We start from the raw sequence: 27,665 nt of genomic DNA, 5'->3' as shown, positions 1-27,665 counted from the left end.
CATTTGCGACCAAGCTTTAACTTCCCGACTGACGTCTTGAGATGTTGCTTCAATATATCCACATAATTTTATATTTTGTGAAGTGCACCAGTTCCTCCTGCAGCAAAGCACCCCCACAACATGATGCTGCCACCCCCGTGCTTCATGGTTGGGATGGTGTTCTTCAGCTTGTAAGCCTCCCCCTTTTTCCTCCAAACATAATGGTGGTCATTATGGCCAAACAGTTCTATTTTTGTTTCATCAGACAAGAGGACATTTTTCCAACAGGTACAATATTCCTCTCCATGTGCAGTTGCAGTTTTTTATGGCAGTTTTGGAGCAGTAGCTTCTTCCTTGCTGGGCGGCCTTTCAGGTTACGTCGATATAGGACTCGTTTTACTGTGGATATAGATACTTTTGTACCTGTTTCCTCCAGCATCTTCACAAGGTCCTTTACTGTTGTGGGATTTATTTGCACTTTTCGCACCAAAGTACATTCATCTCTAGGAGACAGAACGCCTCTCTTTCCTGAGTGGTATGACGGCTGCATGGTCCCATGGTGTTTATACTTGTGTACTATTGTTTGTACAGATGAGCGTGGTACCTTCAGGCGTTTGGAAATTGCTGAACCAGACTTGTGGAGGTCTACAATTGTTTTTCTGAGGTCTTGGCTGATTTCTTTTGATTGTCCAATGATGTCAAAAGAGGCACTGAGTTTGAAGGTAGGCCTTGAAATACATCCACAGGTACACTGACAATTGACTCAAATGATGCCAATTAGCCTATCAGAAGCTTCTAAAGCCATGACATCATTTTCTGGAATTTCCCAAGCTTTTTAAAGGCAATCAACTTAGTGTATGTAAACTTCTGACCCACTGGAATTGTGATACAGTGAATTATAAGTGAAATAATCTGTCTGTAAACAATTGTTGGTAAATTCCTTGTGTCATGCACAAAGTAGATGTCCTAACCGACTTGCCAAAACTATCGTTTGTTAACAAGACATTTGTGGAGTGGTTGAAAAATTAGTTTTAATGACTCTAACCTAAGTGTATGTAAACTTTGGACTTCAACTGTATATTCAACTTGCAGGACAAAATTGAGTCTATGATTAAGAAGTTGGAGCTGTTTTCTGTCTGCATTAACAAGGACAACACACAGGTCTTTCCATCATTGTATGATTTTTTTGTGTGCAAATTAACTCAAGCTTAGGGACAACTTCAAATGTGATAAAGCGAAGCACCTGAGTGAGCTGCTTGCGCAATTACGCAGGTACTTTCACGAAACGGACGACACAAACAACTGGATTTGTTATCCCTTCATGCCCTGCCTCCAGTCCACTTACCGATATCTGAACAAGAGAGCCTCATCGAAATTGCAACAAGCGGTTCTGTGAAAATGTAATTTAATCAGAAGCAACTGCCAGATGATATCTGGATAGGACTGCGCTCAGAGTTTCTTGCCTTGGCAAATCGCGCTGTTAATTAAAACACTGATTCCCTTTGCAACCATGTACCTATGTGAGAGTGAATTCTTGGCCCTCACTAGCATGAAAACTAAATACAGGCACAGATTTTGGGTGGTTAATGATTTAAGACTGAGACTCCAATACAGCCCAACATTGCAGAGTTATGTGCATCCTTTCAAGCACACCCTTCTCATTAACCTGTGGTGAGTTAATCACAATTGTGAACAAATAAGGTTTTATATGTAAGATGGCTAAATAAAGAGCAAACGTATTGATTATTATGATTTTATTATTTGTGCCCTGGTCCTATAATAGCTCTTTGTCACTTCCCATGAGCCGGGTTGTGACGACTACTCACAATCATTCTTATGTTTAATAAATGTATTGAATAGTGTGTGTCTGTGTGGCAGGCTTAGAAAGATGACACAAAAAAAAACATTTAAGAGTGTGCTGAACCTGGTGCTATAGAGGGGGTACGCAGCTGGAGGTTGAATGTATGAAGGGGTACGGGGCTTTAAAAAGTTTGGGAACCACTGTAGACGGACACCGACTTAACAGAAATGTGCTGAGCAGAGATAGGGTGATTACACTCAGATAGACCCTTATCTACACCATCTAGTGCATCACCATGGATGTGACTCTGGCTGGGAGACATGGCTGATCTTGGTTGAAGTACCACATTTCTGGGACCCAGATTTCAGGATCTAGATAGAATGAAGACCGAGCAAACGTTGAGGAGGTATACATATACAAAATGCTGACGCAATAATAATTGGTCCCATGTGGCTCAATTGATAGAGAATGGAGCTTGCAACGTCAAGGTTGTGGGTTCATTTCCCATGGGGGACCAGTATGAAAAAGTACCAAAAATATATGCACTCACTGTTGTAAGTTGTTCTAGATAAGAGCTTCTGCTAAATGCCATAATGTTTGCTGTGTGTGCATCTTGCTAGCTGTCACTCAAATGGCAAGGGGCTGAAGCTCATTGGCTAGAACTCAAATTGATAGGAGCCTGGCCCACATGGGGGAAAATGGCATACACCTAGCTTCCTGAATTGGGTCACATTTGATGATATCCGGCCGGCTCTACTTACTTCTTTAGGAACTATGCATGCATCCGTCCAAAGTTTACTCTTGGGAATAGAATACACACAGTATACTTGAAATTAGATCACATGGTTTTGATTAATGACACTTCCCTCTCCTCACAAACAGAGAGAGAGAACGCATGTCCTAGTAGCAGGAAACTTGTTTGCACCCAGCACACTTCCAGAAAGTAGGGAAACCAGGGTCTTTCCACTTCTATATACATGTCTTCTGATTTTCCTGTGTAGCCCAATTAACCTATTACTGGAGGGCACTAAGCAGTAGAGAGAATCTCTGATCAGGGATTGGCTAATGCCACACTACTGTAGTAGGTTACAGTGAATGTCAAAGTCTTAACCTTGAGTGATCTCAAAACAGATGTTGGGTCAATAAAGCCACATGAGCCACACTGTACATAGCTATTACAGAGAGTATTGAAAGTGAAGATGAAGCAATGTACACTCCCCATGGAGCTACATAGGAGTCTGCCCTGCATAGGAAACGCTGCTAAATGACCTATATTCAGAAGGAGCGGTGTCTGTCTTTATCGCCTTAGTGGACTGGGGCTTACAGGCAGTGCTGAAATTGAACACTGTTCCACAGGGGGTCACTCACACTCCATCCCCTCAACAGACGGCTTAGGCAAATCGCTTCATTTGGGCCTGCCACTAGAAAACCCAGCAGCACCAGTCCAGTGTAGATTAGACATTTAACGATGACAAACAGATTCTACTTACATCGCTACTGTACTGCTGTTTCAGATCTACTGCATAGAGGTGATGTAGCCCCCGGTTGAAGTCATTTAAAGATCCAATGCAGCTGTTTTTCTCTCAATATCAAATCCTTTCTGGGTAACAATGAAGTACCATACTTTGAATGTTTCCAATTTAAATCGTCAAAAATGAACAAAAGTAGCTTCTTAGCACAAAGAGCAGTTTCTCAAGCAAGGGTTTTGCTAGGACTGTCTGGGAGTGGTCTCAGTGGGGAGGGGAAAATGAACTGATATTGGCAGAGAGGTTTGGAATTCTCTTTCTTATTGGTCTATTAACTAATTTACCACCTGGTGATGTCATATGCAGGCCAAAATGCCATCCCACCAAAACAGGCTGAAATTTCAGGCAGTCCTTTCAAACAGCTCTTATACTAAAAGGGCATTATCATAATTTGCACAATTTCACAGTATTATTCCAACCTTATAGTGTGGAAATATTGTGGAAAAGCATGATTTTGACTGCACTGGGTCTTTATTAATTAAATTAAATTAGAAATGGGTAAATCCACAGTAACAGAGTGATGCAGAATCTCATATTCTTTTTTACTTTCAAATGTATGTCAAACACAAACCAATGAGTTAAGTTTTAAAAAAACATACAGCAACAACAAGGATGACTTTCAACAATTTTCACAGATAATTTTACAAAAATACATTTACTTGAAGAACAGTGCAGATGCAGTTTGGCAGCAGAATTATAGTTTGTGCTCTTTGTGTCGTCATTCTGTTACCAAAATTATCATCTGCACGGCTCCTTAAGTAAATGTGCTTTTGTAAATATTTCTGCGGAAATTGTTAAAAGTAGGCCTTGTGAATAGAGTTGTAATGCCTTGTTTAACTTAGCAATCATAGTTTTATTTATGTATTTGACTTATGTTTTAAAGGGAAAGATCTGAGTCTCCTTACCTTGGAATTGCCCAAACATAATTACTTTTATAGATTTTGACAGAGGTCGATTTTGCTGTAATGAAAGCAAGAGATTGTCTGCGAAGCTTCTGGGAATTTCTTTGTCCAAACTCATGAAATACATTTTTTTTACCTGCCAGAGGGAGTCACAGTAGTGGAGGAAGAGTGTGTATTTTAATGTGTTCTATAGGGAGACCAGGAGGCTCTCTTTGATGGCAGATGTGAAGTTACCATTGCAGTTGTCTAGGCTTTTCTTTGTTCCTTCATTGCTTGAAGTTCTGAGACATATAACATCTATTAATAAACTCAACATAGGACACTAAAGCCACGTTTTCTCCTACAGTTTCCCATTGAGAAAGAGGGAAAGAGAATGCATTCCTTCATGAATTCTGTATACACTGTACAGTCTGTGCAGTAGTTGTCTTTTTAAAATGACTACAAAGTGTAGTCGTTTAAAAACCAACTAGATGGTTTCCATTGATATGAGTCCCTTGGGAATGTTTGTGGAATGTCTTTGCAATGTACTGAGTGGTAATACTGTGTGTCTGTCATGAACCACACACACCGGGATATCCATTGAGATGGACGTGATGAATGAATGAATGGAGAATCCATCTGCCTTTTCCCTCACTCGAGGTGGATGACTTGCCTCAATCCATTGTTGTCTTGTAAAATTCCAGTAACTTTCCTTAAATTCCCGGTTGGAGGATTCTGGATTTCCTATTTATTTCCTACAGATTCTGGGAATCTTCCAACTGGAATTTCTGCAAAAAGTAGGAATTTCAAAAAATGTACCAGGATTTTGCAGACCTATTCCATTGTTATATGAATGCACATTTATCCACTATGAACGGGACTATTTTAAAGGATATTTTACAATGTCACCCCTCTGGGCAGCAGACAGAGTAATTTCTTTCGGACACTAGAAAGACCTGCAGGCTCCTACACGCATATGGTTGAGGTGACTCCAACGTCATTGTGAAGAAATGGGAAATGAGCAAAGTACTTTAGAGACATGTTGAAGAACAGGAGCATCCAGTAGATGTCAATTTACCACTACTATTTGTGGTGTAAAGTCACTTCCTGTTGTGTGTGTGTGTGTGTGTGTGTGTGTGTGTGTGTGTGTGTGTGTGTGTGTGTGTGTGTGTGTGTGTGTGTGTGTGTGTGTGTGTGTGTGTGTGTGTGTGTGTGTGTGTGTGTGTGTGTGTGTGTGTGTGTGTGTGTGTGTGTGTGTGTGTGTGTGTGTGTGTGTGCGTGTGTGTTCTATTACTGACAAGATGGCATATAAACAGCAGATTTATTTGACCATATTCACTATTTTCACTATTTTCCATATTTAGTTAACCTAGAATGATGTGAGACGTGCTGTATAATCACCATAGCCATTTATCAATGAACCACTCATTGGCAGTACCTCCTCTGTAATATACAGTGTATAAAATTGGGACAACAGTGCTTTTTGTCCCTGTTAACTCACTAGCATCATGGAAAATCCGGCGTGGCTCTGCTTCACGTTTTCCATGACGATGTCAGACGCTATTGTGAGAGGAACAAGGGATGCTGTGGAGGTAAGTAGGTGGATGGGGCGATGCTTGAGGATGTACATGGGATTTGACACCATTTTCTGTGTTGCGAATTAAAATAGCCGTAAAATAGAATTTGGATGATCAGATTTGAATCCATAACCGTTCCAGGAAGGACATTAATTTGCTGTCAAACATGGTGATGGGAAGAAAGGCTCAGTGAGTGATGGTTTTAATAAGGAGAACTGGTTATTATGAAAGTTGATAGGAGAATCCTCTTTCTGCTCAATGAAGGCAGGGGTTTATCAGTCTCTTATGGTGATTGAAGATGCGTTATAATCTTTATGAATGACATCATGTAGAAATGACTGGCCCTGTTCTGTGGCTATTTGGCCTAATAATGTTTGACTGTTTCATGGTCACAGAAAGAAACTAGGTGTACAATGTCAGTTGTACCCCTGGTTCCGCCTGGCGAAATTGTAGCCGAGGTTGGGGCAAGGAGAGGGATGGAAGCAGCACTGTTACACAATACCAGAATCAAAGTAGCCTGGCTAAACCTGAAACCACAGTAAAATATGCAATACATTCTTTGTAATGAGGTAACATTATGCAAGTGTTTGCAGGCCAAAGTATGTATTGGAGTTGATAACTAAGGGTAATTACATAAACCTGTTAATGTGCGTGCTTGTCCTCTGCTGATTGGCTGTGTATAAACTAACACATATGTGGTGCATGAATAATCTTTATTATGACCTAATTACTGGTGCACTTATGCTGCTTTCATGACCAAGTGGGAAGGTGGAAGAGAGAAGGCCATGCAGTTGAACGAAGAGAACAGAGTTGAGTTTTGGGGTCGTGTTTCTGTGTGTGGCCACTCATCATGCTTTCAACATGTTGGCACTCGGAGAAGACACGTTTTCGGGGTGAGCAGGACGATCATGAGATGGAGCTACGTCCGGATGCCACCGGGTTGCAGGCAAAGTCGGGAGAAGAGGAATATTGGGACAGGGACACAGAAAGGTGGATTTCTGAAGAGGAACTGGAGGGGGAAAAAATAGAAAATGCGAAAAGTAGAGGTTGAATTTGAGGGAGATGGCGATAAAGATGAAGATGGGCTGTTGAAAAAGATTGGCGTCAAGTACAAACAGAGTGAGCCAATGCGCCAGACTGAGTTCTGGAGGGGAAATGGAAGTGAATGAGGGCTACTTAAGTGAGATGGAAGGTGTGGTGAAGAGCTCGGACCAGAGCCTGGTATCGATGGACATGATAAAGAAGAACCTGGTCCAGTAGGAGTGATATTTTGGGAGAAAGTGGACTCTTGCCTTTTGGTGGATCCATTGTGTGTGTCAACTGTAGGGGTGCCCATGTTGCTGGGGGGGGGGGGGGGGGGGAGTGTCCGGTACGAGTTAGATTGAGGTGGCTAGATTCAGAGTAGTGCAAAAGGTGTTGTATGGTGATGCAGAGAAGAAAGTAGAGAAGGATGGGTTAAGGGTGAGGGATCCTGAGAGTAGAACATCTGTGCCAGCACAGAGGGATAGGCCAACGATTGATATATGCTTTGGTAAGGTTGGCTTCTTAGCGTTCATAAGCAATGGTTATCGACTCTATCGCAGAAATAGAATGTAAGTCACAGAAAATAGATGTTGTGGTGGCAGCTGCAGGGACGTATTTGGGCATACGATATTTGTTTCAGGGTGTGTTTAGTGGTGGTATCCCAACCTCCCAGTCAGTTGGTGCAGAAGCAAGTAGGGTCAAAGTAGTGGAATGGGGTAGATGGGTTCTAATGAGGTAGGGTAATTACAAATATTTACAAAAGTGTAATGGATTTATACTAATGTTCAGTTGGGGGCGGTAATGCAACATCTTGGATGCCAACCCCCGTTAAACTCCACAGAAGAAGAAGATTCTTTAGAGATTCAGAATGGTGAAAAAATGCAATATGATGTCAAATAGAGAGCCATTCTACCAATGGTGTAAAGTACTTAAGTACAAAATATTTGAAAGTACTACTTCAGTCGTTTTTTTTGGGTATCTGTAATTGACTTTACTATTTATATTTTTGACTACTTTTACTTTACTACATTCCTAAAGAAAATAATGTACTTTTTACTCCATACATTTTTCCTGACACCCAAAAGTATTAGTTACATTTTGAAAAGCTTAGCAGGAGAGAACAATTGTCAAATTCACGCCCTTATTAAGAGAATATCTATGGTCATCCCTACTGCCTCTGATCTGGCGGACTCACTAAACACACATGCTTCATTTGTAAATTATGTCTGAGTGTTGGAGTGTGTCCCTGGCTATCTGTAAATTAAAAAAACAAATATGAAAAAGGTGCCTTCTGGCTTGCTTAATATAAGGAATTAGAAATGATGTATACTTTGACTTTTAATGCTTAAGTATATTTGATCAGTTACATTTCCTCTGATACTTAAGTATATTTTAAAGCAAATACCTTTAGACTTTTACTCAAGTAGTATTTAACGATGCTGCTTTTACTTTTACTCGAGTCATTTTCTATTAAAGTATCTTTACTTTTACTAAAGTATGACAACTGGGTACCTTTTCCACCACTGCACAAATTAGCACTAAGCTAAACAGGTCTATATTAGATCAGACAAAATATGTTACAAATTTCATCGCTATATTAGATAAGACAAAATATTTGACAACTTTCCTCGGTCTCCCCTTACTAATAGTGAGCGTGCAACTTTCAAACAATTTCCTCCACTCTTCCCTACCAGCGAATCAAGGATATTCAAACCAAGTTTGAAGATATTTTTCAACAAAAGCAAAGGACAGTAATGTTACGAGTAAAGTAGTAAGCCCAGGTTTCAATAGGTGATAAAATATTAAGGTGACATGAAAGGAGTGAGGATATTTGGCCTGGCAAAGCGGTTTTATCTGCTGACTGAATAGGAGATGATAATTATGAGTTTTTTTTATTCTCCTGGTCTCGGGGAAACAATAAAGAGTCCTCGTTGTCTGAGACGGTGTAAACATTTATCCAAGACCGAACACTCAATGTGGTCTTGAAACCAGACTTGAGTACTACAACACTGCCCAGCACTTTGAGATTTCAGCTGATGTAAGAAGGGCTATATAAATACATTTGATTTAGATTTTTTGTTGTTGTCTCAAAAGCACCATTAGGCCTATATCCCAGAGTTCCCAAATGTTGACCTCTGATGTCACCTATTAAGGAAATTACCACAATAACAACAACAAAACATTACATACGACTTCAAAACTTGTATTACCACCATCTCTTCACTTGGCTCTGAATGCAGTATATGCACTAAACTTAGAAGCCCAGGCTTCTCATGTATTAGATTTGGAAGGTCACAGGTAGGCTTACCCCCCAAAATCTCCTTTAACTGCAACTTCAAAGTCCACTATCAATCTATACTTTTAAACATGTCCATTTTTATTCTTACCATGTACATATGTTTATCATTGAGTGTTGAAATTATAATCTACCAAATTGCGCCAAGGGAACAATGTGTCAACGGAGAAAATAATGTTTAAAAATATGTGGGCTACTGTAATGTTGTACAACATTTAATATGCTGTCTATGTTTTCGTTTATACCAGTCCTATGTAAGAACTACAGAGGATGCGGGGAAAAGACACTAAAAAGTTGTTGGTCTTACAAAAATAATGGTGGGCCTAATAGTTTCTTGTCTGAAAAACAGTGTTTTTGGATCTGAAGCGCGCACATTTCGTTTGAGCCAGGTTAGATTCCGTAGCTAAACATGGGTCACGTGCCTAGAACGAGGAAAAGGAAGTATTGAATGAGACTTCAAAAAACCACGGCTCTTGCTAGCCACATTTTTCTGATTAATCTTGATGTTCAACAGGCTTCTGTATATAAAAATATAGGCTGTATCACGATGAGTTGTTGTGCACTGGGTGTCATGTCACCCTTTCATTTTAAGCGCTAGCTAATGTCCGCGGCGACGGGTCGAAGATTTTAGGAATGAAACGCCTGTGCTAGATATCCAACTAATTTCTCAGAATATCCAGGAAGTTAGCGCCCAACCCAACGAAGTTGTATTTTGGACAGAATGCGATGGGGAACTGTTGGGCTTATTGTTCTGGGATCTTCAGAAGAGAAGCGAACAGGATAAAACGAGGAGGCGGGTAAGTGATACGCCCTTTAAACTAGCGTTGACCAGCCTAGGTTAGCTAGCTAGATACACGTATTTGGTGGGTTGGCTGTCATACAATAACGTTACAATGCAGCGTCAAAACCTCCACGGTGCCCACGTTTATACGTGCCACAATTGCTTATCAAATACCTTTCTCTACTAGGTAGTTAGGTATTTCAGCAATCACGATTAGAAACTATCACCTATACTGTACCGAAGATGTAACTTTGGTACAATAACTAACCCAAGATAGACCACAAACTATCGTTTCCAATGTGAACGAATGAGTCATAGTGGGCAGAACAAGCATGAAGTGGGGCAGAGTCAAGCACGAACTCGCGAGATCCTATTGGCGCATTATACCATGTATTTGCATATTTTCGTTAGGGAACGCCTGTGAAGTGCACGTGTGCAATAACAAAATTCGCCCTTACACTCCTTAAAAAAAACGCAATTTTAGGAAACTTTGGCGAGAGTAAATGTTACACTAGATCCGGTGAAATATCTGTCTCATTGTTCAATCTGTGACCCTATTGTCAATACTGAAACGTTCCTCACCCTGCCTAGTGGTTAGAGCGTTGGGCCAGTAACAGAAAGGTTGCAAGAGTTGACAATCCCCGAGCTGACAAGGTATACATCTGTCGTTCTTCCCCTGAACAAGGCAGTTAACCCACTGTTCCTAGGCGTCATTGTAAATAAGAATTTGTTCTTAACTGACTTTCCTAGTTAAATAAAGGTAAAATAAAAAAATAATTTGGGTCTTGCCAATCATTTTTGGGAGTGCATAATGCGTTTCCTTTTAATATTTGATTATGCTTTATTGAATTCTAATTTAAACAAATCTAAAACATTTTGTAGGCAGAAGACTCATTCCATGCTTCCTTTGAGGGAAAATCACATTCTGAGCTGACAAATCCAAGTGTATTAGTCGCGTACACAGATTTAAACTGTAGGCTTGATGTTGATATCAGTTAGGCTTTAATGTTAGTTTTGATGTCAGGCCGTATATATTCTGTTGAAAGAACTAGCTATGACAATCATGTAAATCCACAGTGACCAAAAGCAGCCTAAATGGATGACAGTATTTTCATATTTCTGTCCATGCAGGTCAAAATACTTTAGAAGCAGTACTGCTGGAGAACATTACACAATAGAGGTATGGTACATAGATTTTTCTGGAAGATGACATGTTTTACCATTCATCACTTGGTTTAAAGAAAGAAGGTGATGTAACAAGCTAATACTTACAGTGCAGTTCTGTCTCCACAGTTTGAAAACCTCGTCGAGAGTGACGAGGTAAGTGTGAACATGTAGACCATATTTGTTCGATTGAAACAATCCCAAAGGGTGATATTGTCTGAAGATGCACAGAAGACACAATGAGTGTTGTCATATTGCACATTATTCTTTGCCCACTTTTGGTTTGAAGTTGTCTTATTCTAATTTCAGGCAGAGAGCCCACAAAGCTGTCCCAGGTATGTTTTTATACAATTTGTTTCAGGGGACTGGGCAAATGCATTTCAGAAGAATAATGTCACGGTGAGCTTGAGGTAATCTTTGTTTCATTTTCATACCAGGCCTATCAGAGAAGATGAGATCCTCCACCTCAAAGAGCACCGCTATGCTGCAATTTCCAATCAGCAGACCTTGATAGACGAGAAGCTGCAAGCAGAGGTAGGCTTACACAAGCAACTCGTTTCTTCTCCGTCTGTGTAAGGGATATGGACCAGAGCCTCTGAAAGGGATGGATACATGCAGATGTAGTTTTTACATAGAACCTTTTTTTTTTTTTTTGCTTATTGATAATTGAAGGTTTTATTCAACGGAATCAATACACTTCCCAAATTATTGTTTATAAGCTTTGCAGTGCCTTTCATGTTGCTAGATAGGCTAAGTGTCAACTTAACTAAGTTCTCATAACAGGCTTATGTTTTAATTGGGTCCGATCTTAATTTTCCATTATTTGCTTTGCAAAATTGTTTTGCAATTTTAGTTTTCTGTTCTCAACTTTGTGTCCTTTATGTTTCATCATTTCTACTCAGTTATTGGCACAAGAGGAGAAGTTAAGGCTAGAAGAGGAGGCTAGAAATGCTGCCCAGCGTGAGGCTGCCAGGCTGGCACGTGTTCGAAAGATAAAGGAGGTGAGGCGGCCATTATTGAAGTGAGCCTGTCGTCCCTTCACTAACTTTTTACGCCTCACTCAGCTTTTCCTTGGCTCTACCCCTACTTCTCTTGATAACCCCTTCAAGTACTTAATACCACATAAAGTGGTGGTCAATCTAAAGTAATGTAGCCTATGGTATGTATCTCTATATGAATTTGTAAATCATACCCCCAGGCAAGTGTCCTTTTAAAGTCAAACTATCTGAACTGTAAAAAACAGTCTTGGTATTTGGTTTGCCTTTCCCTTTTTTACCTGAATTAACTGAGGCATTTGTCCACACTCCATTTTTTTTATCCTCAAATTATATAACCATTTACTTCCATTCCTTTGTTTGTCCATGCTGTGATTTTTTTAAAATTATTTTTTTATTTGTCATTCTGCAGCTTTCCCCTTGGTTAAAGGACAAGACATAAAACAAAAATAGATTTTTTTGACAACATGAACAAAGGCTCCAAAAGCACCCAAATACGTCAATTTGGAAACGGCAAAGCTCTCAGTATACTGTAGTAATGCAGGTCTTTAGATGTTGTACACAAAATTATTTAATTCCTAACTTAATTGTGTCATCCGCAACGTTATATTCCATTTTTTTGGACTCGAGTGACACATCTCCTTGTGTGAGGATGCTCTTGCTTTTTCGTTCCCATTGTGGTGATTAAAAGCCTACGTATATTCACACACGGAAAAGTATTGCTTGAGCCCAACAAAATGGAATATAACGTTGTGGATAAAGTTCATAGTGATACACTTTCATGTGTATAACACCTGAAGACCTGCAACACTATACTGAGAGCGTATTCCCTTCTAAAAGGATGTATTTTTGTGTTTTTGGAGCCTTTGTTTTTGGAGCCTTTGTTATTGGTTTATCTGTGCCCCTGCAACTGCAAAACGAGCATGAGGAAGTATTTTGCTTGCGGGGCAAGCTTCTCGAAAACCAAGGGAAATTGCTAGTGTCTGGACACTTCCATAACATGACATTTACATACATTTTTTTTTCACAACACGTTAACTTGTCCTTTTTAATTAATTTCTGTTTCATATGTGTTTGCCCAGCTCCCAGCTTAATCCGTTTTAACAGTTGATTGGCTGCATTTCACTAACACATTTTCAAGAGATTATTGTTTACCATTTTGACCAAGTGTTTTTCTGAGGTATTCCTATTTTTCAAAGCATCAGCTTGCACAACGGACAAAAGGCAAGGCGGAAATCAAAGGTGGCTCAGCCCATTTGAAAAAGTGAGTATATCAACCAAGCAGAAATGTCTACCACCTCATGGTCTGTGTGTCAAGTTTACAGTTTCTCTTTCACTGGTTGGTTTCTGTTCTAGGCATGGCTCTGGTGAAGACTTTGACGTCGACCTACAGAATGTGAAAGCCACGTCGGAAGCCTTCAGGAGCAGCAGTGAGTCCGCTACTTTAGCACAACTATTTTCTGTAGCCTATATATATTATAGTCCGTGCTTGATAAAACTCTTTTAAAAATGGTGCATACAAAAATGATATTTTAAGATGAATTACTTTCTGTATCCTTGAAAGGTCATCCTCATGCATCATTATGAGACGTCTTGCTCTTTAACACCACCTGTAATTTGTTTGTGTCATCAGGGCTGTCTTCTGAGACTAACGTGATCACTCCCAACACGGAGAGCAGCTGGGACTTCAACACCAAGACCCGCTCCACCAATGATGACGGAACCTCACTGGACCTGGAGTGGGAGGACGAGGAAGGTGGGGGCTTGTCTAATTATTTTACTTATTGTCCCCTTTGGGATGTTTTGTTAGTGGGATTACATGAATTTGCACTACATTCCCTGAACTTGTACTGTGCAGTTTCATTGAACAACGATAGTAATTGTCGAATTCAACCCTCAAAAACCACCAGTTGAACGACCATTTGGGGTTTAACTCCATGTGTCAGTGTATCACGTTGTCCTTGTCTTCAGGGATGAACCGGACGGTCACAGCGTGGGAGAGGTCTAAAACGGAGGAGGACATACTCCGAGCGGCACTCCAGCCGGGCGATAAGCAGGCGACCAGTGGTCCGGCCTCCGCTTCGGAGGACTCCAACGCCCTGGAGTGGGAGAACGACTTTGTGAGAGCGCACGCTGAGGAAAATGCTGAGGAGAACGCAGAGGATTCTGAATACGAGTGCTTTGTCAACCCCATCATGGATATGGACACCCCATCTGAGGAAACACCACCGCTAGACATTACCGCACCGGAGTCTGAGGAGAGATAGTCCCCATCGCCAGGGGTACCAGAGTCAAATCCTAGCGTTAGTCCACCAGCCCATTGCCTCACCCAAAAGGGAAATTGATTTACCACTACTCAAGACTTCTCTGTCTGCTTGCTCTGAATGTTTGTGTCATTTACCTGGGAATGTCTGTCAAAGAGGCTATGTACATACAGGTCAGATAAAGCTGTGCACATGCCAGATTTTCTCTGACCCATCCTCTGTGTGAAATATTTGTTCATTGGGAATGTTTGATGCTACACCTAACCTCATCAGCGGTATGTGTTTGATTGTTGCCATTGACTGGTGGGCCAATTTTTTGATTTGATAATCTTCTTGTATGTTAATGATTGAGCCTTAGTTGGACTGACATTTTCTTGGAATCACGTCACCCAGTGCATATTTGACACAAGTGCAATTTGCATATCAAGTTGGTGTGAGTGGGCTACAGTGTCTTCACAGTTCAAATTCACTGATAGCATATAGGAACAAATATGATCAAGGCAACAACTATCACTACTTCTCAGTGCCTCAATCACTAGAAAATAAAACAGGCAAATAAATTGTTGACCAGTTCGTCTAGTAGTTAGCTGACAAAGATTGTCTGTTAGCAAGTGCGTATTTTAATCAAAGTGGATCTCCAAGGATCATAGCTTGCCAGTTCCCTGGTATGAAACATGTATAGAAACTCCTGAGTGGAGTATATCATATCATGTAGCAACTTGTCTGTACAAATTGGACATGCATTGTACTTGTCTTGAAGAAATGCAAGTGCTTTCATTGCTATGTTGTCTTTCCTCATTTCCAATTAACAAGTGAGTCATCGTGGACACATACGACTACACTTGTTTTATTGATTTTAAACAAAACGTTGTTTGTCAGTCAAATGCAGCTCAAGGTGCGAACAGGCCCGTGCGACAAAACATTCTTATTTGTGTTTTATATGTCTTGAAGGTTAGCTACCTCCAATTTTTATAATTCCTTACTCCCCTGTGTACAAATCTAAAGCCCACAGCATATGACTTTTCTTATCTTTTTTTTTTTTCAATGTTTAGGAGCAATATGTCATAGTGAGGGACTCTATGCAGAAGTTGTGAATTGTTCATTTTATGCTGAAGACCAACTGATTACAAGAGCACATGGCTAGACCTGCATCTATTGACTAAATGGCACTGCCAATAAGTATGGTGGTACACCTTGGACTCCCAACTCTTCAATCTCGCCTTCTGTTTTAGGACAATCGTTAAGACTTTTTTTCAAGAGAAGAATGTAACCCTGCTCTCTGGACTTGGACATGTATATGTTTTAACGCTAGTGAAATGGTTGCCGTGAAGACACTGGGCTAGGAATAATGAGGATATGAATGGTTTGGAGACTACAGTATACTCCAGGTTTAGAAGGCTTCTGGAGATGGACCAATGTGTGGTAGCTGTCATTTCTTTGTGTGCCCTAGCAAATGGGGTTTTGTTTTCCCGCACAGCAAAAGGAGTCCCTCTCACCGCACCCTTTCAATGTGGATGATTGATGCTGATGTGCCTACTTAGAAGACTAGCTTTATTGTGCGGAGCACTGCATCTCACCTTGATTTTGCAATTGTGATATTTGAGTGACAACAGCGATTTTCCCCCATAGTGCACCACTACCTTGGGGAATCCAATGTTGGCACCATTTATGTTGTTTCACCACATTGAAAGTGAATTTTACTTTTCTTTAATTATTTGCACTGTCTATAGCTTTACCAACCTAGAAACACAAGCCATTTGTCTTTAGCAATTAAAGTGTAATGATGATTGTGGTGAAGAATTACCACAGCTGCACAATTGGCCCAACTTCTTCAGACATCCCTCTATTTGGCTTGCATCATAACTCAATTTTGAATATATTGTCCACATAAAGTGTACAGACTGTAATGATGGGAGAGATTGCATTGCAGTTTTACCTATGCACTGTTTGACTTACTTGAAACTAGTGTGTCCAAACAATGACTGGTTTGTTTTCGAACCGGCACCGTCCAAAACTTAACTTCTAAAATTTTGGACAAACAAAATGGTTTGGCAAGAATCGGCATGGTGTTAACGTGTTGGACACAGTACATTACGGGTGCAATCACAAGGATGGATTGAACCTCTGTGTGCATTCATTCGTATCATTCCACTGATTTAGAAATGTTTTTATTTGTTACTAAGAATAATGTAAAGGAATTTCAGAAATGGGCCAGTTTTATTTGGTTATGTTTACTGGGAAATAGTACAGAATGTGGTGTGACAACTTTAACTTGTTCTATGGATCTACTGATTTATTTGAGATCCTAGCATGTCTAAACTCTGAATTGGATGCAATATAGGATTTGATGAGGTCTGTTTCACACATGATTCCCACGTTTGGATTACACCCAGAGTCATGATCCCTAATGATTTGAATTCTATTGCAAACAGAAGGTATCAACACCAGTGCCGTTCTGTTAATACTGTACAACAGTATTTTGAGTTTAAGTGCAACTAAAATAAACCCTACAAACTTCTTAATTTGTGATCATTCGAGTTGTCAAATGGCTTAATGCAGAATGATATATACACAGTGCAGTTTGTGTATAATTAAATAAACTGAACAAAAATATAAACGCAACATGTAAAGTGTTATTTCATCAGCTAAAAAAAGTCCCCAAATTCTTTCAAATGGTCAAAAAGCTTATTTCTCCCAAAGTGTGCAGAAATGTGTTTACATCCCTGTTAGTGAGCATTTCTCCTTTGCCAAAATAATCCATCCACTTGACAGATGTGGCATATCAAGAAGTTGATTAAACCGCATGATCATTACACAGGTGCAACTTGTGTTGTGGACAATAAAAGGCCACTCTAAAATGTGCAGTTTTCTCACACCACGCAATGCCACAGATGTCTCAAGTTTTGAGGGAGCGCACAATTGGCATGCTGAATGCAGGAATGTCCACCAGAGCTGTTGCCAGATAATTTAAGCATCATTTTTCTACCATAAGCTGCCATTGTCATTTTAGAGAATTAGGCAGTACGTCCGACTGGCCTCACAACCGCAGACCACGTGTAACCACGCCAACACAGCACTTCCACATCCGGCTTCTTCACCTGCGGGATTGTCTGAGACCAACCACCCTGACAGCTGATGAAACTGTGGGTTTGCACAACCGAAGAATTTCTGTCCAAACGGTGAGAGACCGTCTCAGGGAAGCTCATCTGCGTGCTCGTCGTCCTCACCAGGGTCTTGACCTGACTGCAGTTTGGCGTCGTATCCGACTTCAGACTTGAATGCCCAGAGATACTGTGAATTTATCCTGAGGCCCATTGTGTCATTCATCCGCCGGCATCACCATGTTTTAGCGGCCCCATGTCGCAAGGATCTGTACACCAATTCCTGGAAGCTGAAAATGTCCCAGTTCTTCCATGGCCTGCATACTCACCCGACATGTCACCCGTTGAGCACGTTTGGGATGCTCTGGATCAACGTGTACGACAGCGTGTTCCATTTCCCGACAATATCCAGCAACAACGCACAGCCATTGAAGAGGAATGGGACAACATTCCACAGGTGACTATCAACAGCCTGAGCAACTCCATATGAAGGAGAATTGTCGCGCTGCATAAGGGCAAATGGTGGTCACACAAGATACTGACTTTTGCATATCTGTATTCCCAGTCATGTGAAATCCATAGATTAGGGCCTAAATGAATGTATATGAACTGTAACTCAGTAAAATCCTAGAAATTGTTGCATGTTGCATTTATGTTTTTGTTCGGTGTATGTTTGTCTTTCATCTAATTATCTAAATGTCCCTTGCTGATGCAATGTAATACAGATCAAATGCATGGGTGATGAGATCACCAGCAGGTGGCATTATCACTCCATTGCATTCTATGAGAATTCCAGCATATGTACAGTGTGTTCAGAAAGTATTCACAACCTTGACTTTTTCCACATTTTGTGTTACAGCCTGAATTTGTAACGGATTCAATTGAGATGTTTTGTCGCAGGCCGACACACAATACCCCATCATGTTTTTTGAATTTTTTACAAATGAATGAGAAGCTGAAAAGTCTTGAGTCAGTAAGTATTAAACCTTTAAACCCTTAAACAAGTTAAGGAGTGACAATGTGGTTAACAAATCACATAATAAGCTGCCTGGACTTTGCGCGCAATAATAGTGTTTAACATGATTTTTAAATGACTACCTCATCTTTGTACACCACACATACAGTGATCTGTAAAGGCCCTCAGCCGAGCAGTGAATTGCAAACACAGATTCAACCACAAAGACCAGGAATGTTTTCCAATGCCTCGCAAAGAAGGGCACCTATTTGTAAATACAAAAAGCAGACATTGAATATCCCTCCGAGCATGGTGAAGTTATTAATTACACTTTAGATGGTGTATCAATACACCCAGTCACTACAAAGATACAGGCGTCCTTCCTAAAGGAAAGAAACTGAGAATGGTGACTTTAAAACAGTTAGAGGGTTTAACGGCTGTGATAGGAGAACTGAGGATGGATCAACAACATTGTAGTTACTCCACGATAATAACCTAAATGACAGAGTGAAAAAAAGGGAACCCTGTAGATAATAAACATATTCCAAAATATGCATCCTGTTTGCAACAGGGCACTGAAGTAATACTGCAAAAAATGTGGCAAAGCAATACATTTTTGGTTCTGAATATAAATTGTTATGTTTGGGGCAAATCCAATACAACACATTACTTAGTACCACTCTCCATATTTTCAAGCATAGTGGTGGCTGCATTATGTTATGGGTATGCTTGTAATCGTGAAGGACAGTGGAATTTTTCAGGATAAAATAGAAACGTAATGGCGTTAAGCAAAGGCAAAATCCTAGATGAAAACCTGGTTTAATCTGCTTTCCACCAGACACCGGGAGATTAATTCACCTTTCAGCGGGACAATAACCTAAAACACAAGGCCAAATCAATACTGGAGTTGCTTATCAACCTCTTAAGGATCTGACACTTTTTTTCAATTTTTGCCTAAAATGACATACCCAATTCTAACTGCCTGTAGCTCAGGACCTGAAACAAGTATATGCATATTCTTGATAGCATTTGAAAGGAAACACTTTGAAGTTTGTGGAAATATGAAATTAATGTAGGAAAATATAACACATTATATCTGGTAAAAGATAATACCAAGAAAAACAGGAGTTTTTGAAATGCAAGACAAAGGCCATAATGCATTATTCCAGCCCAGGTGCAATTCATATTTTGTATGTGCAAAGTATGTGCAAAGTTTCAGACTGATCTATTTGAACCATTGCATACAGTATCTGTTCAAAATGTTGTTCAAGACTGCCCAAATGTGCCTAATTGTTTTATTAATACATGTTTAAGTTCATAATGGGTACTCTCCTCAAACAATAGCATGGTATTATTTCACTGTAATAGCTACTTTAAATTGGACAGTGCTTAGATTAACAAGAATTTAAGCTTTCTGCCCATATCAGATATGTCTATGTCCTGGGATTTTATTTTGTTACTTACAACGTCATGATAATCACATTAGCCTACTTTAGCTCAACCATCCCGCAGGGGGACATAGATCCTGTAGAGGTTACAATAAGACACTGAATGTTCCGGAGTGGCGGAGTTACAGTTTTGACTTTAATCTGTTTGAAAATATGTGGCAAGACCTAAACATGGTTGTCTAGCAGTGTTCAAAAACCAATTTGACAGTTTGAAGAATTTTGAAAAGAGTAATGGGCAAACAATGCAGGTGTGGGAAGCTCTTAGAGATGTACCCAGAAAGACTCACAGCTATAATCTCTGCCAAAGATGCTTCTACAAAATATTGACTCAGGGGTGTGAATACTTATGTAAATTAGATTTTTCTGTATTTCATTTTCAGTAAATGTGCAAACATTTCAAAAAATATGTTTTCACTTTGTCATTATGGGTTGTGTGTAGAGTTGTGAGAAAAAAACATCTATTTAATAGATTTTTGTGGAATAAGTCAAGGCTTATGAGTACTTTCTGAAGGCACTGTGCCTGATTGACAACATCCCAGTATCTCACTCTACAAAACTGTCCTTTATGCCAAATGGCTAGAAGGAAGCTATTAACTATGTATTAATGTTTGGCAAGTCAGACAAAATCTCATAGCTGGAAGGAATTTTGAGGACCAGCTTCCACTAAAAGAAACATTATGAAATTAAATTGTGTGAGTGTGTGTGTGTTACTCAGTCTGTTAAGAGAACACCTTGCCTCAACTCAATTTCCTATCCTCCACCATGGAAAAGTGAAGGTGAGGAAAATGAAGACAAACGGCAGACCAGAGACAATCGAGGCCCTGCACCTGAAAACCTTGTCTCCCTCAAAGGATTGTGGGAGCTGGCAAGGAGATAAATGAAAGGAGAGAACAGTTCAGACAATAGGAGCTAGCTTTACTGAATTACATTGGAAGCATCCTTTTCCTGGGATAAAACAAGTACTGTATTGTTACAGTAAACGCTTCCGTTTCTCTGGAACGGTTTATGATTATTACTTTGAGAGTAGCCCCCGTGTACACAATTCTCTACCACTCAATGTGAAAATGGACCCCACAGTAATCCTAACCATCAACCCTGTGCCATCCTCTAACCTCTCTCTTCACCCCCTTCACCCCCTCTTTTTCTCTCTTTTTCTCAATGAGGTGATGGCTGCTCTCTGTGTTATCGAAGCTGGAGGCTCTCATTATAAATCAAACACTTAAAGAGCCATGTTCTGTTGGCGGTGCCCCCAGGCTCCTGAAGCAAAGGCCTTGCCTTTATACTCACACACCCCGTCACAGTGCAGGAAGTTCTATGACGCTACAGACGCTGGGAAAGTTTTAGCCCTAAAGAAAGTAGGAGAGAGTGTTTGGGGGAGATTAGGCTCCAAGCTATTTGTAGAATTGCAGGGTCTTCTCATATCACGATGGGTATGATTTCATTGTGTACCATCTCAATGGCTTTTTCAGGCAAGCTCTCCAAAGGAGTGTCAATAGACGTTCAGCTAACACTGAAACACTTGTGCATGTATGCAGAAAGTGCGCCTTAAAAAGGCGTTGTGCATTCAAGTGATCTGTGGTGTTATAGGCTACTTCTCAATGTATACAGATAGTAATGAAAACATTGTCCACCATCTAGAACCTTGTTGTGTGCAACGACATCTCCGCAGGGAACAGATCTATCAAAGGGGTTGAGCACATCTAGGGTCTATGCATATGGCTTGTTATAAAATCAAAGGAATTCCAAGGAAAACCTATTTGTGGAGATGGCGAACCTGGCCTGATGGAATGAGATTTGGCTACACAATCATATGATGTTACATAAGAGAAATGGACACCCAAGATCAACCATTGGACAAAAACACCGGAGATAAAGCGCCATGGAATATCAAGGGGTGAATTTGATAAGCAGTGAGGGACTAGCATTGGGAATTAGCATCCATTAAGTCTGACTGACGTCTGGAGAAATAGAATTACCCCTCGGAGCGAGGAGAGGTGTCGTCGCTCATGAGAGACGGCTCCATCATCGTAGCGCCATGCCGTTCCGTCAACCGCACAGGCCACCTGTTCAATATTTATGCCTGCACACAGATGCACGCCTCTGCTAAGCGTCTTCTCCTCCACCCCCACCCCAGCCCCAACTCCAGCACCACCGCACTCCTATTCCTATTGTCTAAAACGCCACAACTTTCACCTGCATTACTGTGTTGTCCCATTACCACATTTCCTCAAATCATTTGGCTATTAGTCTATCAATTAATGCAACATTTCATGGACTGTAAATGGAATTGTGCTCCTTACAGCGCTGAAACAGTAAGGATTAAGTAGGAAGCAGAGGCAAGGTCAGAAGAACACTGGACGTCTGTTTGGTTCATATCTGATCACAGCAGCAGTGCTTCACAATAATGAATAGACAGCAATGGTGGGAGGCAACGAGGGAGGGAGGCGGCAGGCCATTTCGTGCACCAGAAATAGAACTCTCTGTTCCCTCAAGAGGCCATCAAGGGTCCCTTTTTCTCAAGCCACTCATGATGACGAAGAGGACAGAGAATAAGGACCTCTCTTCTTTTTCGCTGGAGATGGAGGAGAAGAAGGGACAGGGGATTGGTTCAAGATTATTTCATAACTAGATTTCAGTTGTGGAAAAAGTACCCACTTATCATACTTGAGTAATAGTAAAGATACTTTAATAGGAAATGACTCAAGTAGAAGTCACCCACTAAAATACTACTTGATTAAATGTAAAGATACCTTAATAGGAAATTACTCAAGTAAAAGTGAAATTCACCCAGTAAAATACTACTTGAGTAAAATTAAAAATCTAAATGTATTTGGTTTGAAATATGCTTATCTTAAGTATCAAAAGCAAATGTAATTGCTAAAATTGACTTAGTATCAAAAGTAGAAGTAAATGCTATAAATCATTTCAAATTCCTTATACTTAGCAAACCAAACAGCACAATTATTATTATTATTATTTTAAAGGAAGCTGTGGGTACACTCCAACACTTAGACATAATTTACAAACAAAGCATTTGTGTTTAGTGAGTCTGCCAGATCAGAGGCACTAGTGAAGACCACGCCTGCTGGGCACAGACGTCAATTCACTGTCTATTCCATGTTGGCTCAACGTAATTTCAATGTAATGGGAGTATAAAGTACGTATTTTCTTTAGGAATGTAGTGAAGTAAATTTAGACGTTCTAAAAAATATAGATAGTGAAGTACAGATACCCCCAAAAATGACTTAAGTAGTACCTCAAAGCCTACAGTATATATATATATATATATATATATATATATATATATATATATATATATATATATATATATATATATATATATATATATATATATTTAGCTAGATTCATTGCCAGTCATTGTCTGCCTGTGTGTGTAGGACCTCTATGCACATCTGTGCTGAGCTTGGTCCAAATATGTACAATTCAGCTTGATACTGTACAAGCGTTGGAGGAAGGCAGTCCTCTATGGCACAAAGAGGACGGATTGGGAAGTCAACTGATTAACCTATTAAACACGTTTTCAAAACACTAAAACTGGACACAATAACCATAGTTCTGTCAGAGCAAAGCTTGCATGTCATTTTAGAGAGAGGTGTAAAATACAGACAGACAGGAGAGTCAAAATATATCCACGGGGAAAAGCACACGCAAGATATCTAAGTCATATCTTTCTGGAATGAGCACCAAACATCTAATTGGAACAATTTATTATAATCTTGGGTGCAAGGACTTTTGTTTGAACCATATTCAGTCATTTGCAGATAATGTTGTAATGGGGGATGTTAAGGATAGGTATGGTTTGGTATCAATATCTGCAGATAATATCCACTGAGAAGAACAGCTTGCAAGTTGTGGCGGTTTTAATGCGGTTAACGCCTCCGATCCAGAGTAAACATTCTGAGTGAACCAGCAGCGCTTCCCTTTATCTGCAATTGAACTAATTGTCCTTCACCATTAGTTCTGAGCCATCCTACATTACATCATGCAACTGCAAGAACAGGATGACTGTCTCCTTTAATGTCTGCCTTTCCTAATAGTGGAGGAGGAGGGTAGTGCTGGCTCCGTAAAAAAAAAAAAAAAGAAATCCCAAAAGTGCCGTCCTTTAATCTTCAGGCAGGATCTGTAGAATGTGAAGTGTTCCTACTCCAGAAGGACACAGGGAAGCTGGACCTCCATGGAGACCAACGGTCTTAAGAGGGCTTTGTGCGTAATCGATTTGGAGGAAGCAACTTTTCTGCCACAGGGTAAAAGAGACCTCCCACATATGATTCCCATTTTAGACCTTTGGTCTGGCCAAGTGTCGAGGCAAGGGATGTGGTAAAAGAAAAATGTGTTTCATTTGACGGAATAGGGTAACACTGCCTGTGAATATATCCTCTTAAGGCATTACAAGCATATATTCATAATGATTTATGAGCTATGTATTATAATGCAAAAACATAGGTGTTTATAACTGCCCATAAACACCTAGTAAAACTATATCCATAAAGCCTTCTAGGAAGGTTGCATAATGCATTATGAAGCAGAGTGATATATTGCCCTATGAGCTGATGAAATACCTGACTGGTCTTTATTTCCTCCAGCACCGAGAGGTCGAGAGTACCGTCTCAAGCTACAGTGACATGGTCAGGAAAAGCTCCTGGCCCACTATACATTTTAATGTCTATTTGAAAGTGTAGTTCATTTTTTATACCATAGGGGCCACTACCATGTCAGACTACTGCTGTGAATAGAAACCACATCTGGTTCAAAACAAGACTAATTTCACCCTCAACAAGAATAGAAGATAGTCCCAAATGCCTCACTGCATCTGTTTTGTGGTATGCTAAATTTGGATAATGAAATCAGCTGTAGGCATTGTGATTGCATTATGTTTGGGCGCGGCAGATAGCCTTGCGGTTAGAGCGTTGGACGAGGAACCGAAAGGTTGCACGATTGAATCCCCGAGCTGACAAGGTAAAAAATGTGTCGTTATGCCCCTGAACAAGGCAGTTAACCCACTGTTCCTTAGGCCGTCGTTGAAAATAAAGATTTGTTCTTCACTGACTTGCCTACTTAAATAAAGGTTTAAAAAATGTATTTAATATTAGCACTGCACAGGTATGTTGGGAAAGAGAGGGAGAGAGAATGTGGAAGAACAATTGCCTGTATAGCTGGCTAGTGTGGATTGAAGCACACTATTTTATTAAAGGATCAATTCACTCTGCATGATGGGTAATTACAAAACAATGTGATGAGGGTATTGATTTTTGCACAAAAATCCAATGTGGATTGAAATGTGTGGAATTATAGATCCGTGGGCCTCTTATTAGGCAAAAGGAACATACTGTGTTGCTTAATGGCTTTTTCTTTGCACGCACACACACACACTTGCAGGCAAACAAGTACGCACATGCACAAACACACACACAGACTTATCTCTGGATTTCATAAGGAGATGTATAGGTGAAAGACCAGTTTCCATTTGAAAACTGAACTAGGCTTAATGTTATGTCCTTGATTGTGTATAGACAAAAGTAGAAAAGGTTGTGGAAATGCAGAGATGATTTCCTAGGAGTCCATTATTACTGAAGCAGCCATAGATATATGAATGCCTCGGAGCACGTTTAGGTACCTCACTAGCTCTGGCAGCCTCCTTGGTAGACGGGCGGGGGGGGGGGGGGGTAGTGGCAACATTTGTCATCACAAATGGTGTAGCTCCTTTCTTTCTGACAGACACAGCTCCAATGGGGCCATCTGTGAGAAGGACCCAAATGCCACCAACAGAGGATTTTTTTTCTGTTGCCCATGCACCCATGTCATTTTGAGTGAAATTTCTGTTTAGTCCACTGGGAACTGTAGACAGGATTTGGAGGTGGCTTGCTCTCTTGGAACTCACTCGGAGGTCCTGTTGTTCATATTTGCTCTCTGTCTCTGTCTCTGTCTCTGTCTCTGTCTCTGTCTCTGTCTCTGTCTCTGTCTCTGTCTCTGTCTCTGTCTCTGTCTCTGTCTCTGTCTCTGTCTCTGTCTCTGTCTCTGTCTGTCTCTCTCTCTCTCTCTCTCTCTCTCTCTCTCTCTCTCTCTCTCTCTCTCTCTCTCTCTCTCTCTCTCTCTCTCTCTCTCTCTCTCTCTCTCTCTCTCTCTCTCAAAGGGCAGGGATGGGTGAAGACCTCTTCTTGGGAGTGTGGAACTTCTTTCTGTCTCAGAGAGGAGGAGGTGGCACTCAACGTCTCATTGAGAGTCCATTGAGACTTAAAGGAGTATTTTTTTCCCCGATTCAACCACATTGGGGTTTTCCTCCTACTGCGTCCCCCAGGAACCTGCCACTCAAACGTACGTATCCCTCAATGGCCACATAGATCCTTTTTTGACCAGAGATGCTTTCTTTCTCCTCATAAGTGGACTTCTCTAATGTCTGGAACCTCGTGATTAGTTTTGAGAGAGCCTCCTTATCTTCACATGTGTTGCTCAATGGACACAGTGGAGCTCAATGGATACTGTCCATCAAAATGGTGCTCGCCTGTAGGGAATATACTATAAGTCCCAAAGGGGGGTATTGTCCAAAGAATGGAGGAATCTCAATACCATTGCTCGAAACACTTCAGTTAAGGGACAGTGAAATGTGTTGTAATTTGTGGGCCTGTCATTCCGTTTATTGGATACGTCTGACCAATAAATCAAATCAAATCAAATTGTATTGGTCACATGCACATGGTTAGCAGATGTTAATGCGAGTGTAGTGAAGTGCTTGTGCTTCTAGTTCCGACAGTGCAGTAATATCTAACAAGTAATCTAACAATTTCCTAACAACTACCTAATACACACAAATCTAATGAATGAGAATATGTACATATAAATATATGGATGAGCAATGGCCAAGTGGCATAGGCAAGGTGCAATAGATGGTATAAAATACAGTATATACATATGATATGAGTAACGTAAGATATGTAAACATTATTAAAGTGGCATTATTTAAAGGGGCATTTTTTAAAGTGACTAGTGATCCATTTATTAAAGTGGCCAGTGATTGGGTCTCAATGTAGGCAGCAGCCTCTCTGAGTTAGTGATTGCTGTTTAGCAGTCTAATGGCCTTGAGATAGAAGCTGTTTTTCAGTCTCTCGGTCCCAGCTTTGATGCACCTGTACTGACTTCGCCTTCTGGATGATAGCGGTGTGAACAGGCTCAGGTGGTTGTTGTCCTTGATGATTTTTTTTGGTTCTTCCTGTGACATTTGGTGCTGTAGGTGTCCTGGAGGGCAGATAGTTCGCCCCCAGTGTTGTGCGGTGCAGATGCCGTACCATGCGTCAATACAGCCCGACAGGATGCTCTCAATTGTGCATCTGTAAAAGTCAGGGTTTTAGGTGACAAGACAAATTTCTTCAGCCTCCTGAGGTTGAAGAGGCGCTGTAGCTCCTTCTTCACCACACTGTCTGTGTGGGTGGACCATTTCAGTTTGTCTGTGCTGTGTACGCCGGGAAACTTAAAACTTTCCACTGCACTTTCATGTGATTTTACCTTCCAACATGCATTCCCATGAAATCATGAAGTGAAAATGAATGTAACATTTCCCCTAAAATAAAGTAATTGATCAAACTAGGGAGAAAACATGTTGATGTATGTACTTGGCCAAGACTATGTTAACACACTGTATTTTATTGATAATTGCCTATTAAGGCTGCAGGTATGGGTGTGGTTGGAGGTAGGTCAAACCCACGGGTACTATCTTGAATTTAGGCTGCAGGCCCATTGTTTGGGGAGCCTAGCTTTGTTTGCTACTTTTTTGTTTGTCATATTTTTTTCCCATAACCACTCTGCTTTGGTGAAAAAGAATCATTGAATATGGGATTATCTTTTTTGTATTTTTTTCCGTT

The 27,665-nt window shown here is 40.5% G+C and overlaps 1 protein-coding gene across 2 annotated transcripts; it reads left to right on the top strand.

Moving 5' to 3' along the window:
- The first annotated feature begins 9,492 nt into the window (after window positions 1-9,492).
- Window positions 9,493-16,805, top strand: LOC124011031 (AP-1 complex-associated regulatory protein-like). Of its 2 annotated transcripts, none has more exons than XM_046323967.1 (10): window positions 9,493-9,880; window positions 10,996-11,044; window positions 11,158-11,184; window positions 11,338-11,363; window positions 11,466-11,562; window positions 11,931-12,029; window positions 13,229-13,287; window positions 13,380-13,453; window positions 13,657-13,779; window positions 13,995-16,805. In XM_046323967.1, exons 1-10 carry the CDS (start codon window positions 9,810-9,812, stop codon window positions 14,288-14,290), a joined length of 921 nt encoding a protein of 306 aa, XP_046179923.1. In that variant the 5' UTR covers window positions 9,493-9,809; the 3' UTR covers window positions 14,291-16,805. The 2 variants fall into 2 exon arrangements, with proteins under 2 accessions (XP_046179923.1, XP_046179922.1); XM_046323966.1 differs by having other exon boundaries at window positions 13,223-13,287.
- The last annotated feature ends 10,860 nt before the right edge of the window (window positions 16,806-27,665 follow it).

Source organism: Oncorhynchus gorbuscha, linkage group LG23 (genome assembly GCF_021184085.1).
Source record: "Oncorhynchus gorbuscha isolate QuinsamMale2020 ecotype Even-year linkage group LG23, OgorEven_v1.0, whole genome shotgun sequence".
Taxonomy (NCBI): domain Eukaryota; kingdom Metazoa; phylum Chordata; class Actinopteri; order Salmoniformes; family Salmonidae; genus Oncorhynchus; species Oncorhynchus gorbuscha.
Note: the sequence above shows the minus strand (reverse complement) of the source record. Positions and strands in the feature narration are given on the sequence as shown.

Excerpts from the sequence above, each read along its gene's own strand:
- LOC124011031 (XM_046323966.1), top strand. The coding sequence starts at position 9,810 with ATGGGGAACTGTTGGGCTTATTGTTCTGGGATCTTCAGAAGAGAAGCG. Across the intron at positions 11,045-11,157 it reads GAGAACATTACACAATAGAG|TTTGAAAACCTCGTCGAGAG; the intron begins GTATGGTACATA and ends CTGTCTCCACAG. Across the intron at positions 13,780-13,994 it reads GGAGTGGGAGGACGAGGAAG|GGATGAACCGGACGGTCACA; the intron begins GTGGGGGCTTGT and ends CCTTGTCTTCAG.